The following is a 16862-nucleotide window of genomic DNA, read 5'->3' on the forward strand; positions in this document are numbered from 1 at the left end:
AAAAGAAGTAATTGCTGAGTTCCCCTTGCTCTGTAATATAGATGTAATATAACAAGAGAGACATTAAATACAATCTTTTGTTTTCTTGATTCAAATGACACAATTGTTCCTACGTAATTCCTCAACACATTTCTTCCTTACTGTAGGAGGTTGAACTCCTGTACTCTCAGATGACACACACACCCAAGTATGTGCATTTTTGTATGCTTCTCCTGAAAGTCACAAATTTACCTGCTGTAAAGAAATACACAGATTCTGAAACTGTTAAGTATAGGTTCAATTTTTAAGGATAGTGAGGCTTGAAAGACAAGCAAGAATATAGGGGTGATGGTAGGTGAAAGAAAGGAGTCATGTTTGGGTTTGTGCAGAAGTGACAAACTGGTGTGTATGCTTCTTAGCATAAGATTTTTGCTTGGGGGAAGCACCTTGATGGACATTTGAAAGGTAAGTATTGCTCTGTTTTAAATTTGCTTCAGTCCTGGATAATGTGTATGAGGATTGAAGTTAATGACTAATACTGGGGTGGGAAGACTAGGCAGCGCCCTTCTTCTTTACAGAGTAGATGGCATGGCTCCCCATAGAGTCCTGGTCATATTGTCCTCTCTCACTTTGTGTGTGTCAGGCGCCCCACGCCTTTTTTTGGAGAACTAACACTAGACCATTCATGCAATGTGTCATTTTTACTAACCAACTAATGTACTAACACCCTAACGACTCATCTTTGCTTTTAGTTATTTTTATTAACAATCGTTCTGTTCACGATTTTTTAATTTCCTTTCTCCCCCCTTCTCCACAAAGCACTCAGGCATTGGACACGCTATGGTAAACAAACTACATTGTTCGGTAGATATCATTCTTATTGTCTCTTTTTTTGGGTTTGCCATGTGTTACCTGCCTTTTCCTTCCCCTGCTCCCTCTTTTTCCCCCCTCCTTTATACTTACTTCTTCCTTTGATTTTATTTTAGTTTCATCAAAAGCACATTTTTCTTTTTCTTTATTTTATTTTATTTTATTTTTTTCCTAATGGAAAATATGAAGAGCAAAAGCAATGAACACAGCTGTTCTGGAAATGGGGCTTGTAATTTCTTTCATTGGTTTCCTCACTTCCCTCTTTAGTTCTTTTGTGGTCTTTTATTTTTCTGCCTTGCTTTTAAGTTTAGCTTCCCTTTTTTTTTTTCCCCTTTTTTTTTTTTTTTTTTTTTTTTTTTCCCCTCTTATTATTTTTTCTCCCCTTTTGATTGTTTTTATTTCTTTTATTTATTTATTTATTTTATCTCTGAAGGCTTTTAGATCAGAACCATTGCAGGGCCTCTAGTCCGTGGTGGTGAAGGCTCTCTTTTTCTCTCATCCTTTTGTTGTGGCAACAGCTGTTACAGGCAAACTGGCCAGAGTTGTCCTCTTTCTCCCTACTTTCCCCATTTCCTTCCCTCCTTTCTCTCTCCTCCCCTTCTCTCTCACTTTCTCTTTCTCTGACTTTCCACCTGCCGTGGCCAAAAGGAGCTCAGCCGGCTGTTTGTTTCAGTACACACTCTGCATGGCATGTCCACGTCTGGTGACTCGCCCGTCTCCCACCAGCCTCAATCTATTTTCCTCCATCTTCCCTTCAAACCACTAACAACATCTACACAAAACACATCAAGTTCACTTGCTCCTTTCCCTCCCTCTCCTTCCAGCTCCCTTCACCCTCCATGTATTTGGGATTAGAGATTTTGGGTCCTTCCCTGTTTGTTTTTGAGTTTTTTTTTTTTTATTATTATCTTGGAATTTGTTTGGTATTTTTATTTTTGATTGCATGCACGTGTGAAGTAGTTTTCTTTTCTCTCTTGCTCTCTCTTTGCTTTTTTCTTTACTTCTCAACTTTCTGCGCTCCGGGTATAATGGCATGATGTGTCAAAGCGCAGTATGTGCACGCTTTGTGTTTTCTTTCTTCCTCATCTCTGCTTCTCTCTCTTTCTCTCATTGGTGTGTGGTTTGAATTATTTTATTTTTATTTTTTTTCCTATTTATGTTTTGATTGAGTTAATTTATGAAATACCATTTTAATTAAATTTATTTTTTGGGGTGGGTGGTGGGTGTGTATGTATCTAGGTACACGGCATGCACATCCATAATGTATTGAAAGTGAGATCCCTTCCCCACCCCTCCCTGAATGCATGATTGTCAGTGTGCTGTGAGCAAAAGAAACATAAAAAATAAAAAATACCAACTTCGTCTTCATTAGTGTTTCTTTTTTTTTTTCTTTTAAACTAACAACCATAACTAACTGTAATCATTAAAATAAAAACTAATTAATCATAAAATCAGCTAATATGAGAAATCTCCTACAAGGAAAATTCCATTTTCTGGCCTGTGAAAATTGAAAGCATCTCAGTGTGTAGATTGTTGATTCAGCCTGAAAGTGTTGCTACCTTAGAAAGGGAAGAAACAGATGCTGAAGGATTTCCATTGCGGTTGAAGCAGACCAGAAAATGGAGCTTGGCTGAACTAAAAAAAAAAAAACAACCCAAAAACAACAAACAAACCAAATCTCAACAAAATCCTTAATAAAACTGACATAAAAATATAAGGGAGGCGACTCATTCTTTTCAGGATTGTAAGGTCATTGCTGGGATTTTCTTTGTTGTGTCCCTTGAACAGGTGACCATCTCTGTGGATGGCATCCTGACCACCACGGGTTACACGCAAGAGGACTACACCATGCTGGGCTCTGATGACTTTTTCTATGTGGGAGGGAGCCCCAGTACTGCTGATTTACCCGGCTCTCCAGTAAGCAACAACTTCATGGGCTGCCTCAAAGAGGTAGGGGATTCAGATTAACTACTGTTTGTTTCATTGCTTTTGGTTTCCCAAAATCATTGCTTTTTCCTGCCTGCTGTTACACACTTACTGTCTTTCCCTCATGATGAATTTTACACTGATAACTACAGCAGCACTTTAAGGATAAACTTAATATTCACCTGGGCAAAAGATATCAACCATGAAAGTCGTGAGCTTATATTCAGTATCAGACTTTTGGTTCTTGAATTACAAAGATTTTACCTGTGGTGTAGTATGCGAAGTGTCTTCTGTAGGCTGTCAGCCATTTACAGGGAAGTGCTTCAATCCTCCTTAGATGTCTTAAGGAGCATGGCTGAGTGGATCTAATTCTATATACATCCAAGAGGGTTGTCATAATATCCTGGTATGGACATCTATATCAGAGAGATGGCAGAGCTGGGTTTTCATGCCAGATTCATGGAAACAGTGATGTTGAGCTAAATGTTCTTCTGGGGCTGTATATCTGCCTGACAGATTACTGTCCTACAGATGTGCTTGACTTGCGATGTCAGGGATTTTATTTTATGTGCAGTCTGATGATGTGAGCAGTGACTGTTGGTCTGGTTCTGCTTTCTTGCTTGACCTCTAGATTTGTTAAGGGGATGCATATATTCTGGAAATGAGTATGTGAGTATCTTACAGAAGAAATGAAACTGCTGAATAGAAAATGTCATTCAGAGATCAAATTCTTCCGTTTTCATCCACAGAGCCTTGGGCCTGATTTTCATAGGCACTGAGCACCCCAGTTTGATTGAAATCAAGAGGAGATGCAGCTTCTTAGTGTCTCTTTAAATCAGGATCTTAATTTTATTTATGGATGCTATGAGCATAACACTTAGCAGAGGCCATTTTTATGTGTGCTTTAAGTCAAGCCAATGGAGCAGAGAAAGCAGTGACAAGAAAATCTTCAGCAGCTTTATTATTTATATAATCATTTGTATTCTATTAGCTCATGCAATGTGCTAAGAGCTGCTTACATTGCCATCCCAGTCTTACAAAGCTCCGTGTGAAGAAAAGCCAAACAACTACTTAAGAGGAAAAGGAAGAATGCAGATAATCAGAAAGTACTTTGTCATTGTCACCTGCCTTGGTTGTGACAGGAGATGTGGATGAGGTGCTGTCTAGACGTAAACACAGACTAGTGCTGACTGGGCTTGAGTTACAGTCTGCATAATAGCAACCTGCTCTTAGTAGTGGCCCACTGACACTTTCAGGTGCTGTGAAAATATATGCAAAATGTACATTACCTGGCTTCTGAGGAAAAAATTGGTATAGGTTACTCACCAAGCCTAAGTGTAGCACAGAGCTGTAAGAAGAAGACACTTGGAAATGGAATAAATGGAGATCTGTAACATTTCAAAAGCAAGCTATGTTGTAATTAGCACTTTGCATTTCTAGCCCAAGGTTCCTGCAGACCCATTAAGTCACAGAATGAGTTAGCACTGATACCTGTAGGATGCATAAGGAAACTGACAGTTGTGCTTTTCCGTAGTTCTTGTTTGGCAAAAGGAGGTGATGGGGAGCTGCGACTGGAGAAGGAGAGGACTAAGTGGCTTTCAGTGTCCTGATAAAACCTGGAAATGTATCTATAACAGTGATACTTATGAGTAGCAGGGTCTGACCAAACAGCCAGCCTGTAAAGGCTGAGGAGGATTCTCAAAGAAGTGTCTGCTTTCATCAGGTGAAACTTGGAATAAATTGAGCCAAAGAGTTTGCCTTGTGAAATTCCTCCTGGGATTGATTTCTTCTCTCATTTTGCTAGTGAAGAAAATACATGACAAAGGTAGTAGGATCAGTGTGAGATCTAACAGAAATAGAGGGCAGTACTTTTGAGTCTTTTCTTTGTTTAGTCCTGAAATGTCAAGATATGTCAGCATGTTACGAACAGAATTGCTGAGCTGGCTCCTAGGAAGCAAGAATGCCTTTAGGGATCAGTATGACCCCTGGGGGCAGCTTTCTTTGGTCCCTGAGGGCAGAACTACTCTGGTGCTTATGTGTCTGTCATGTTTCTGTCTCCACAGTTTGCTTTACTGGGGAACTCATTTGGCTCTCAGCATGCTATGGGACTACATTTATAAAACTATCCCTATAGCTTATTTTCTCTACATCTGGGAAGAATACTTAATGCTTCATTAATCAATATTTGTGGAACTTGAACTATTTAGAAAATGCACTCTGTTCATGAAATTGGACAAAAGCAGAATATAGACCACAACTACAAATATTGTTCCTGGGGGCATCTTGTTTTCCTAGGAAAGTGAAGGAATTGATATAGGCTTTGGAATGAGACTTTATTTCACCCTATAACTTCACATATTTCATCTAGACTGTGTCAGCTCACAGCACGGCAACCAGACTTGGACTAAAAAGGTTCCTGGAGCATTCCTATGTCCTCTGAGAAAGCATACAGGGACTGAAGTGCAATGGGGAACGGTGCCTGATGATTCTTTGTAACTTTGCAGCTTGGTAGGGTTTGTGAGAGGATGATGGGCAGCTCTGGCAGGGTTGTTGCTTCATGTGGTCAGAGTCTAAGCCTTGATTAGGAGGAACATATCTCCTGAGAACTCCTGGTGAGGAACTAAGGGTCTTAGGGCTCTGGTCTTGCAGTATCTGGACATGCTGTGGTGAAGGTAATCATGTTCCTTCTGGACTGTGTGAACAATGTATTCTCCTTTCACCACAGAATATATTCTCTTGTCTCTTCTTTCCCTTACAGCAGGTTTCTATTGAAGAGATTCCATTACCTTACTTGCAGTAATATACCTAAGGCTTCCTGGACCTCTTTATTAAGATAAATTATTCTGGAGGAACTTGGAGAGAATACAGTATTTTGCTTGTCATGGAGGAAAACAATATAGAGATGGGATAGGAGGAGGTACAGAGACATATCTGAGACAAGTGAGCAGAAATGTTTTCTTCAGTGGGTGTCAGAGTAGGATTGGAATTGCTTTAACAGTCAGTGAATGGATAAACAGGGAGAAGCACTGTGTAAAGACAGAAAGGAAAAAGGATCTGTTAATAACATTTAAGAATACCTGGATGGTTTCTGGACAACCAGAAAGAGGCAGGACCAGAAGTATAATGTCAATATATTTTGTATGTACTAGAGAGTTTCAGGTCGGAGGTTCTAGTAATAATGGTTGAGTAAGGAAAGAGGCTGAGTGGGAAGTTGAGCTGTGTAAGCAAAAAGGGAAAAGTGGATCTCAGTCTCTTATCATTAGGGAAGGGAGAAAATCAGAATATTCCCGAGGCTCCATTAGGGAGCCAGCCATTCAGATAGATTTACTTGGAGAAGTGCTTAGTGCAGATAGAGATGCTTAAGAAGAGCCTAAGGTGATCCCTAAAGAGTAGATGTGTGTGAGAGAATGTATGAAATCTTCACGTTTTTCTGTTCATTTTCTATTAATGCTTTATTAAAATCTCAATTTCTAAGAATGCTTATTGTTAGTAACAGCTTGATGAAAGTAGTGAGGTTTGCATATGGGTGGAATATGGCAGAAATGATTGCAGGGGTCAGGCACCATCTGGCCATGATGGGAGAAAGCTGTAGAAGCTTAGATCATGTCTGTCTGCAATTTAACAGCCAGGAGCCAGATTTCCAAATGGTTCGTGAGTGTGCCCATTTGCTGCATATGCATTTCGGATGCTATCTGCAAGCCAGCTCTTTTTATTTTTATTTTTTAAGGCCTCTTTGCATGCATAATGTTAATGATGATATAATTTCTGGTTAGGGAAAACGTTTTTTGGATGGAATGCTGCATTGGGGAGGAGGTTGGAGGTGCAAGTAGAAGGAGGCCTGAAAATATGGAAGATGAGAAAAACAGCCCAAGTTTAAAGAGGGTAGGTGGAGAAAGCTGCAGTTATAAGAACCCCTACTTAACAGAGAGACTGGATAGCCTAAAAGCATTTGTGTGCCAAAAATCCCATTCCAGAGCAGCAGTTCAACAGGGCCCCAGAAATACATGAAAATGGCAAATCAGGAATTTCAGCATGAGGGTTTTCTTTGCTCTGTGAAGGTGATTAAGGTGTGAATGGCATTAATTGCACACGGGATCCAACACCACTCTATTGTATTTGGCCCAGTCTGTTTCTTGTCTGTATTAGTGACCTTAATATTTAAAATAAAAAGAAAGAGAAAGGCTAATGGTACTGAGTAGAGGAAGACAAAACATAGACAAAGATGAATATAATTAATTACCTCAAAATGTCTTGTTCTTAATCTTCACCTCCCATTGCTATTCTTTGCCATGACATCCCAAACAGCCCTGATGATGATGACTCTCATTTCCAGATTTCCAGGTCCAGTGGCCTGTAACACTTTTAAGTGCCCATCACTCTTGAATTCCAGTTGTATTGCCACTTTATTGGTGGATCGCTGTTCTTATTGAGAGTCTAACATCACACAGCACCTCTGTAGAGCACTGAGTGGAACAAGACCTTAATCATGTTTTTAAGTGCACGTGTTGTAAAAATACACCGATATTGTGGCTTGAGAGAGGCAGCAAGGGAGACATTTGCCAATATTTTGAGCAATTCCTGCTGTAATTTGTGAACAGATTAAGAAAAAGTACATTTCTGGGAAGATTTAATTTGGAGGTGGGAATGGGCACACATGGAAGCTGAGATCTCTGCATCTATGATGCAAAGCAAGAAATGGAGAGACTCCACAATACCAAGCAAAAAAAAAAAAAGATGGGGGGGAAGATCATTAAGTTTTCTCATCAAATAGTATTTGTAAGCTTAATTCCTGGACTTGTTTGCATTTGCCATTTCTGCATTAGCTCAGAATCAGGAAAGGTATAATAAGATTGCATATTTGGGCAAGAGGATACTTCCCAGGCGCTTGATGGCTGCCAACAGGTGTTGTATGCTTGGTTATGAATCGTGTAATGCTTTGTGGTGTGTGGTAAAGAATGTTTGGTGCTTTCTGGTGTGAGTGTGGAGAGTGATGTGAGGCCAACATGAGCAAGAGGTTCTCTGAACTGAAGCTCTGGGAGCTGAAGCACCTTGCTCACCTATTCCTGGGCTCTTTGGCAGCACTGAAAAAGAAATGTTTTGAGGAGGATTATTCTCAAATGCAGTTTTATCTTACCAAAGGAACTTGTGTTGCACTGCCAGATAGCTGCTGCCAGGAAGGAGTGGCACTGTGACTCCCTTGTTTTGCTTGTGTGTATGCTTTCATGAACACAGCATAATATTAGCCACAAAAGAGTGGATGATGCCTGCCCCTCTTTTCTCAGGTATAACTGTTGGAGTTAAATTTTCCTTGTACACAAGTGTAGGAGAAATTCTGTAATGTTGTTCAAACCAGCCATAAATGGTTTCTGTGGTTCATGATCTCAATGCTAATGTATAACAGCGTGATGAATGTCTGCCTTTCTGAAAAAGGCATTTGATTCAGTTAATTTTGCTTGTGGCTTTTTTCGGAGAAAACTGGAGCATTTGTTTTGTAGAATGATGGCAAGGCAATCATCCCAACACAAAGTCTACATCCATACTGTAAACCAAGGAGAATAGAAAAGACGGGATTCAGCTTTCTATGTAGTGTCTATGGGAGATTAAAGGTCAGAGGTGGGTTTTTGTGGTACAGATGAAATATATAGAGAAGAAAGCACTCTGTGCTACAATAAGGCAATGTCATCATTCTAGGAGTTTGGATACAGAGGGCACAAACTATCTAATGATTCCTATAGTCTCAGAGCTTGTTCCTTTTTAATGCTCTCATAACTTTCCCACTTTATAAACACGAAGAAAGCTGAATATCCTACTCTGGGAGCTTTCAGGAAATAGTCAGATAGTATTTTTAATTTGAAGTATATTTTCATAGTGTCTGATGCTTTTTTTTTTTTTTTTTCTTTTCTTTCCCCCCCCCCCCCCCCTAAATTGTGATCCTTGTGAATGACAAAGACCTCATGCACAAAATCCACTGGTACAGAGCTTGATTCACTGTGAATGTTCACACAGTAAACAGACTCAGTAAGATTCTCAGGTGAGGAAATATAGGGAACAGCCCCTACTCACAAGCAATCAGAGCAATAGGAGTCAAGATTGGGCACTGATCAAAGAGAGAACAGTCCTGAGCAGACAGTTGGCTTTGCAGTTCTTTTTTGAAAGCGAGCAGGGTCTGATGGGAGTTACTCTGCTTCTTTGTGCTGAAGGAAATGCATGACGAGCGCAGTGCATTTCTTCTGTCTGACTAGAAAGGGAACTTATCTTATTCTAATTATGAGCCCAGTTAAAGTTTAAACTTCTGCTGGATTTGGGGAGATTCACTGTACTATGTGGTGCTCTATGCTTTCCAGAGGTTAATATTTCACATTCTCATGTTGACACATTTTTAGTAAGGATTAATGGCCTGGGCCACAGGAAATAAAATCAATAGTCTTGTCAGGTGTATTAGCATGCTGCCAGTGCTGCAGATTTGCTTTAGCTAGGGAGTTATTCAAAGCTTCTTTTCCTTGCATAGCTTAGCTCTTGCCTACACTACAGCAGAAGGGTTTCTACTAGCATTATTGCCTCATGTGTGACACTGGGAAGAACTTACGTCAGCTTGGCGTATTTGCATTCGTAGCAAGTGTTTCGCTGAAATAATGATATTGGATAAGGATTTGCTGCAAAATGACATAAGCTAACTTCAATTATTATTCAATTTGTAAGGAGAGAACTCAGAAGATTGTCAAGGAGTTGAGGACGTGGTTCTGTGTGTGTGATTTAGTCCCAGTTCATGAAGCAAGAATCCTGCCTGCTTTGATGGTGGCCCTAGCTTCTAATTAGTGCAGAATTGTATCATTCAGTGTGTAACCAAGTATGTGTGGTATGTTTCATTTGCTTTCAAAAACAAAACGTAAGTCAAAGCAGGGATGTCTCTTGAGTTGAAAAGGAACTGCCCTTGCATCTATGGAATTTTTTTCCTAAATGAGATTAAATTCACAGCAAAGACTCTATATTCTAGCCAGGGTAAGCTCAGAAGTACAAGCTGTTCTGTTTTACATTGTAATGTAGCTATATACACATTAAACAAATACAGTTTTGAGTTAAGATCACATTTATTACAATAGTGTCTTATATATAGAGAACTCATATCAGTAGGCAGACAGAAGCTTTCAGTCAGTCTCAGTGTGTGTGTTTTGTTGGGAAATTGATTTAAAGGATAATCATAGAATCATTAAGGTTGGAAAAGACAACTAAAATCATCTAGTCCAACCATCTACCTACTACCAACATTGCCCACTAAACCACGTCCCTACATACTACATATGTCAGTAGTTAAGTGTTGCTGTGTTCCTGAAGTTAATATGCTTGTAGAAAGTTTCTAAGAGTAATTAATTGGCCAAAGTCTGATTAATCAAGTATATATGTAGACTGAGCATAGATTTTAAAGCGAGCATTGTACAGCAAACAGATACATAAACTTTCTGTGCAGAAGGCTCAAGGGACATTATTTTGCAGAGCTTTTTGTACTACTGCCATGCTCATAAGCTAACCTTTGGAGCTAGAAAAACATGTAACCTCAAACAGTCTCTTTGCAGATGTTGCTAGGATAGGTACCCAGAGAAGAATCCAGAAGCAGAGGTTGGTGTCACTGTTGGGCTGTGCTGCCAGCAGTTGATGGGTTGCAGCAATAATACAGCATGGAGCTCTCACTGAGCCATCCACATGTGACCCGGTGCTATGGCCATATGGGCTTGCTTTGCAGCAAGACCATCAGGAGCAGACTTTTCTTTCCTGCATAATAAACTTGACTCCTGCTGAGATTCTGTACCTGCAAGGGATGTGCCATGTGCTGTTGTTCAGAGAATGAGCGTTTACAGGTGTAGAACTCTATTCATATGGGCAAATTTAGAAAATGTAATGGGGATTGGAGCAATATAACCTGTGCTCTGGGCATGTAATAAAGGTAACGAAACCAGGCTCTAAAGAACGGAGATATTAAAGCAACAATCTTTGCACGCTTATGTGGTCTAATCCATCTCTGTTCAGGAATAAACAAACTCAGGCAGGTTACAGAGTATTGGTGGACAAATATAGCTGAGGCCAGAATTGTCAGCAGCACAGCACTGCGTTTAAGTACATGTATATAAAACAGATCTTTTCTGCCTAGAAGTGACTGGGATGCTTATCACCAAGGAAGACAAAAAGAAAATGCACTTTATTTTTTGATTTTTAGAGACTGGAAGCTCAGCAAACAGGGAGTTAATGACATGGAGCATGAAGAGCTTGAAATATCCTCTAGTGCCAGGATACACCCTCTGTCTCTTGACATAGCTGTAATATGAGGAGTACTTTTCCGTCTGCTTTGGGTAGCTGCTCCAGGCACAAGAACTGAAAGGTCTCTGGTCCCTATGTAAACGTGTTTCCCAATACACTTTCTTTTCAGTAAACCAGTTTTAATTATTTGGTGAATATTTGCTAATTTCTCTAGCAGGAACAGGCACCACTGGGTTTAAGACTAGAACTTCTAACTCAATCCCTTCTCATTCTGACTTGGGAACATTAAAGATACATCCTTCTTGGCAATTATTTTTACTCCTGTTAAAGTTCTCATTTTATTTCAGTCTTCAAATACAGAGGAGCCCAACAGTGTATATTGCACTCTAGATGTGCTTTCAGGTAGGTTGGAGTCATTCACTTGTGGTATGCAGGATCTGTGTTTTGTCTTTTAGAGCTTTAATTAGTGTGTGGTCTTTTGGCTATAGTCGTTTATATTCTGCTTTGTGTGCTGTGTTTTTGGGAACAGCAGCCACTAAATAAATCTTACCTGACTCTGAAACATGTCTGTGTGTGTGTGCTGTGAGCAGTGGGGAAAGACTGAGCTGTGCTACCCATCATGAAGAGCCAAGCTGCTGCAGCTGTCAGGGAGGCAAGAAAGGATACTGAGGTTTGTGTGTTGAGTGGTTCTGCTGGGCTCCTCCTCCCAGGTCTACCGCTTATTCTGCATCAGTGAGCCAGCTAGCTGTCAAGTGTGAGCAGGACAGGAGGGGGTAGGAAGCAATAATTAAGCAGCATTTGTTACGGGAACAGCATGGTAAAGGAGTGGGCTCTTTCTGATACAACCAAATCTGGTGTTTTGTGGGTTTTTTTTTTTCCTGTTTTAATTCTTGTCATTGCTGCTGTGTGACTCTAATCTCTCTGTTCTACTACTGATGTTGTCTGTTACACTGATTATTTGTGGTTTGGCATTGTTCTTCCTCTTTCAAGCTGTACTTACAAAAATGATTTAGTTCAGAATTACCAGATATCTAGGTTCCCTAAGCAAATCAGTAAGCATAATGCAGATATATGGAAAGATATAAGTGATGTAAATTCTGAATTGCTTAACACAAGTTTTTATACTCTCTGAGCTATATATAATTATCTAAGTAGAGGCACTAGAAATAGTAAGATGAGCACTGAAGGATGAGTTAGGATGTTCCCCTGCGTCTGCTTCTTGTAGTCTGCAAGATATAGACATAGCTGAACAAAATGAGGAATCCGATTATTTTAACACGTTTCAGGGAGACATCAGGAGGATTGTCATATAGCATACCATGGCTAATGGTGACTTCACATCACCAGAAGGGAGAAAACTGAAATGTTTCTCATTTGTAAACACAGATTTAGCACTTAAGCACTTAACACTGGAGAGAGAGCATTGGTTATCTGTGAGCTGCAAAGAGCTGATGACACACAGCTGAACAGTATTGAGTGCATCCAGGAAAGCAGCGATGCATGCTGTGCTACTCACAAAGCTCCTCTGGCCAGACTGGAGGTGATAGAGAGATTTTGTCTCATTGTAGTACCCCAAGAGGTAGTTGTGATGATGCCAGTGAAGCTTTCTTACTGTATCAGTGTTAGTGAGGAGAAGGAACATGGGTTTGGGAAAAGTGGCAGAGATGAAAAATGCTGTTTAGAAATGGAGCGTGAGAATGGCATAATCATTCCCATTAAATTTGTGCCTTTCTTTCTAGTTATTAGCCATTTTAAGTGGAATGGGTTTTGCATCTAGAACAAGTCTCTGAACAGATGATTAATGGTTTTATCTGTAATAACTTTACATTTTATAGAACCCTGCTAGGAGCCTGCATCTGGTGAGCCAAGCTATTTAAAGCTGTGTTAATTCTGTTAATTGCTCTACGTTTATTTGGATTGCTGGCACCTGCGGGCTTTAGGATAATGTGTGGGGGGTGTATATTCTCCCCCTCTTTCTAGCTGAGGAAAATGGAGAGGGCCATTTCCTCAGCTAGGAACAGCAGCCTTGGCAGAACATCCTGGCTGGATTGGTTGTCCTTGAGATCTCCCTCTTTTTCTACAGCTAAATGCAGTGAGATGTCAGCCAGAGGCAAGATGTTCCCTTGACTGGGGCAGTAGGTAGGCAGGCAATCTGCTTTTTCATGCATTTGCCATCATCACGTGGTAGCAGCAACAGTGAAGGAAGCCAGTGATTTTAAGAGGCCGATCAGGTCCTCCCCATTCTGATCTGCTTCTTAGCTGCCTGCCTTGATCATGTTTTGGTTGTGAAGTGCTCCAGTAGGTTTTATGCCCTGAACAAATGTGAAAATAAATATGTTGCTGATTTCTGAACTTTTGTCAAAGAAAAGATGTAGGAATGGAATTCAGAATGCTTGAGGCAACTAAGATATTGCTGTGAAATACTTGAGGGGCGGCACAGAAATTCTCATGTTAACAATTGGGAGTGGGCTAACTGCTGGAACATTTGTGACCAGGCTCTGAAAGGAAAACCTTTTGCTCAGCTTTGGTTGCTGCACTTCTGGGAAGATTCTTGCATTGAGCACGAAAGCAACAAAATGGAGAAACAAAGCATTTTTTCTTGCATTGTTACCTGCTGACTTAGAAGAGTAGCAGATCCTGAAGGGCTTGGTACTGGGATACTTTTGTATAATGTCAGCTCAGCATGGCTGCTCTCTGAGTGGGTAGGAAAAGGGATAACTTTTGATTTATTTAACTGCCAGTCCTCTTTTAAATTTCTGATATGGTTTTCATTCAAGCATTCAATGGCAATGTTAGGATATCTACCCAGCAAATGAGATGATGAGGTTAAAGTCAAAACATTAAAACAAACAAAGAAAAAATAAACATCAGAAAAACCCACAATAATCTTTATACTGTATTACTTGTTACACATTTGACTCCAAGCCCACAGTTCTTATGACCACCAGTGAAACATCCATCCACTCAATAGTGATGGTGGGGGTCACTGTGATGACTAGTTTTCTGTATCTGCCTTATAACAGTTTTATTGCTGCTTACTGAATGAGAAGTCTTTGAGTCTCTGGAGCCCCCAAAGGAAGAGCCAGTTGCATCATCCTTCTCTGAAGGTGCAAAGAACTATGAAGAAAATTATCTGTAGCACAGATGTAGCTTTCTCATAGTTTGTCTGGCTATGATGCTTGTGACTAGTTGCTCTTAAAGGACACAGATTCTGTGCTTGTCATCTTTCTTGAGTGGAAACTGTGTCTAGGAATGTCCAGTTAATTTATTTTCTCCAGGTAACATTTAAACAATTAATTGCTATGCTGAAGTTGATTACAAAGCACGGCTTCAGAAGTACACATTGTTCCCGTGTTTAAGAATGGGTTCTTCCTCCACTGCTTCATTGTTCAGGTAACTGATCAAGCTATCAGCACTTTCCTTCATTTTCTCAGTTTGTATTTCAGGGCTGATTTGTCCTGAAGCTGCTCTTTTATGTGTTGGCAAGAACAGTAAATGCCTTCTTTTTCTTCTACCTGACTATGGTGTGCTTGATTGTCTCACCTTGTCAGAACTTACTTCCTAATCCTGACTGTTTGCTAGGAGATCACATAGAAATGCAGCGTTTTCTTCCTTCTCCTTTTTTTTTCTTAGTATGTATTTCTAGTATGTTCTCTTAATTAGCATATGCTTAGTTCTTCTGGCTTCAGGCTAGTTTCCCTGTTTACAGCCACCGTGACACATTTTGTTAGAACTTCACAAATCGTATATCACAAGAGAAATTAATTATGCATATAAGTTATTAGGTTAATAACTTTCATCTCAACTGTGAACTTCACATAAAGTCTATACATTGCACATTAATAATTCAGATGACAGCCTTGACTTTGAGTGTGTTTTATAAATCAATTCTATCCCTTCTTATGAGTTTTGTGTCTGTGGAAACCATGGCTGATTTCCACACAAGTTTTCTAAAATTCAGTCCCAGTTCTGTTTCTCTGTTGTCCCTGGTGACTGGATTTGCCAGTGCAACCTGTGGAGAAGGACAAATAAGTTCTTATGTTCCCTTTGCCTCAGGAAAATCTTTCAGACAGTGGTTTTACATCTAGAGCTTATGGAAATATTTCATTTGTATGAGGACACCTTTTGGTAAGAAGTGGAGCATTATCTTTAATAAAGTTGCCAAGGACTTAATGACTAGTAGTAGCATTGCATTTTAACTGAGGCAGCCAGGAAATTCCTTGGGGATTTATTGATACATCAGTAGGTGTAGGGACAAGAGATTTTTGGTAGACATACCCTATGTGATAGAAGTAGGTGTACCTTTTGGGCACTAAAGCAGGCTCCCTGGGGCAGTAGTTAGTGCAATCAGTAGTACAGTTCAAGAAGTGTTTGGAAAATGCTCTTAGACTTATGATGTAACAACACTAGTAGACCTGTGTGGAGCCAGGAGTTGAATCGGTGATCCTCATGGGTCCTTTCCAATTTTGGATATTCTCTACTGCTCATACCTTTCAATAGTGTTTCAGTTAGGCCTCTTGCCAAAAGGTTCTTCAAAAAGTAAAAAAAAAAAACAAAAAAACAATAGGCAAAAAAATAGGGCCTTGTGCAGTGGAAGAACTGTTTGGAAGGTAAGAAACAATGTAGGACTAAATGGTTTTCTCATGGAAATGCCTCACTGGGGAGAGCGATGGGTTCATTGCTCTGAAGGTCTGAAGATTCATTAATGGAATTATAAATAAAAAGGGATGTGTATGGGGAAGGCATGTATTTTGCTAGGAGAATGATCATATTTGGGTGAGGATTATCTGTAGAACTACAGAGGATGACCTATTAATGCTGAAATACTGAATGAAAATCCAAGATGAAATTAATTGTATGTAAATACAAAAAGAAATACATGTTAGAATGGAAAGAAAATAATAATTTTCCATAAGCAGTAGCGAACTTCAGGTTGATTCTGATGTTTTAATAAGGAAGTTTTCAATGATATTTGCTCAGTGGTAAATATTGGTGAAATAAACACATCTAGCATTATGAGAAGGTAGGAATGGAATAGAGAACAATACGGAAGATATATATGTCATTAAATAAAACTGCTCTGCTAGATGCAGTTCTGTTCTTTTAATCTCAAAAAGATATTGTCAGCCTGGAGATAAAATCAACAAGGATCACCAGAGATAGAAGAGAGACTTACTTTACAAGGAATGGCCAAACAGGCCTTATATGGCTCTTCATGACAAAATTGGCTAGGAGGATATGATGAAATCATGCATGGCATGGGAGAGGAATCAAAAGGAACTGTCTGTTTTCAAACAGAACCTCAAATGACAAAGGTGAGGTGAAATTCAAACAAATAAAAACAAATAGAACAAGTAGTGGACTAATGGCAATCCTTGCTAAGGGGTGTAATTGCAGGGAGTAAATAAACATCCTAGATGTTCTGTAAAATATGAAGACATCACCTTCTGCATGTAAAATCTCTGATGCCCAAACTGATGGAATCTGTAAAAACAGTTTTAGAAGAGTAGCTGTTAGATTTGCATGGGTATTTTCAGATACTGGATGCCAGTCAGATGCAGTATGGAGGTTGGTATGTTTAAATATTTGCTAGTTGTGCATCAGATAGGATGTATTTGAGGAAGTTGCTTTAACTGCGACAAGCAATAAGACTAGATTGAATCACTGCAGAGTAATACAAGATAAGGTTGTTCAGGCTCCTTTACTCATTTGTAATAGTTAAAGTCCCCCAAAAAATCAATCCTAAATGAGGATGTTAACAAGTGGAGCTGTAAAACTACCTCCGAGCTGTATTGCAAAGATGGCTTGCTCTTCTGTTCTGAGTGATTATTCTCTGC

General features: G+C 39.7%; 1 protein-coding gene across 1 annotated transcript in view; it reads left to right on the forward strand.

Moving 5' to 3' along the window:
• NRXN3 (neurexin 3) overlaps positions 1–16862 on the forward strand; it is an 887537-nt gene that overhangs the window by 233139 nt on the left and 637536 nt on the right. The window contains exons 7-8 of the mRNA XM_032445108.1: positions 799–822; positions 2638–2799. Of these exons, the coding sequence (XP_032300999.1) occupies positions 799–822; positions 2638–2799 (186 nt within the window). The remainder of the gene's footprint in view (positions 1–798; positions 823–2637; positions 2800–16862) is intronic.

This window comes from Coturnix japonica, chromosome 5 (assembly GCF_001577835.2).
Source record: "Coturnix japonica isolate 7356 chromosome 5, Coturnix japonica 2.1, whole genome shotgun sequence".
NCBI lineage: Eukaryota > Metazoa > Chordata > Aves > Galliformes > Phasianidae > Coturnix > Coturnix japonica.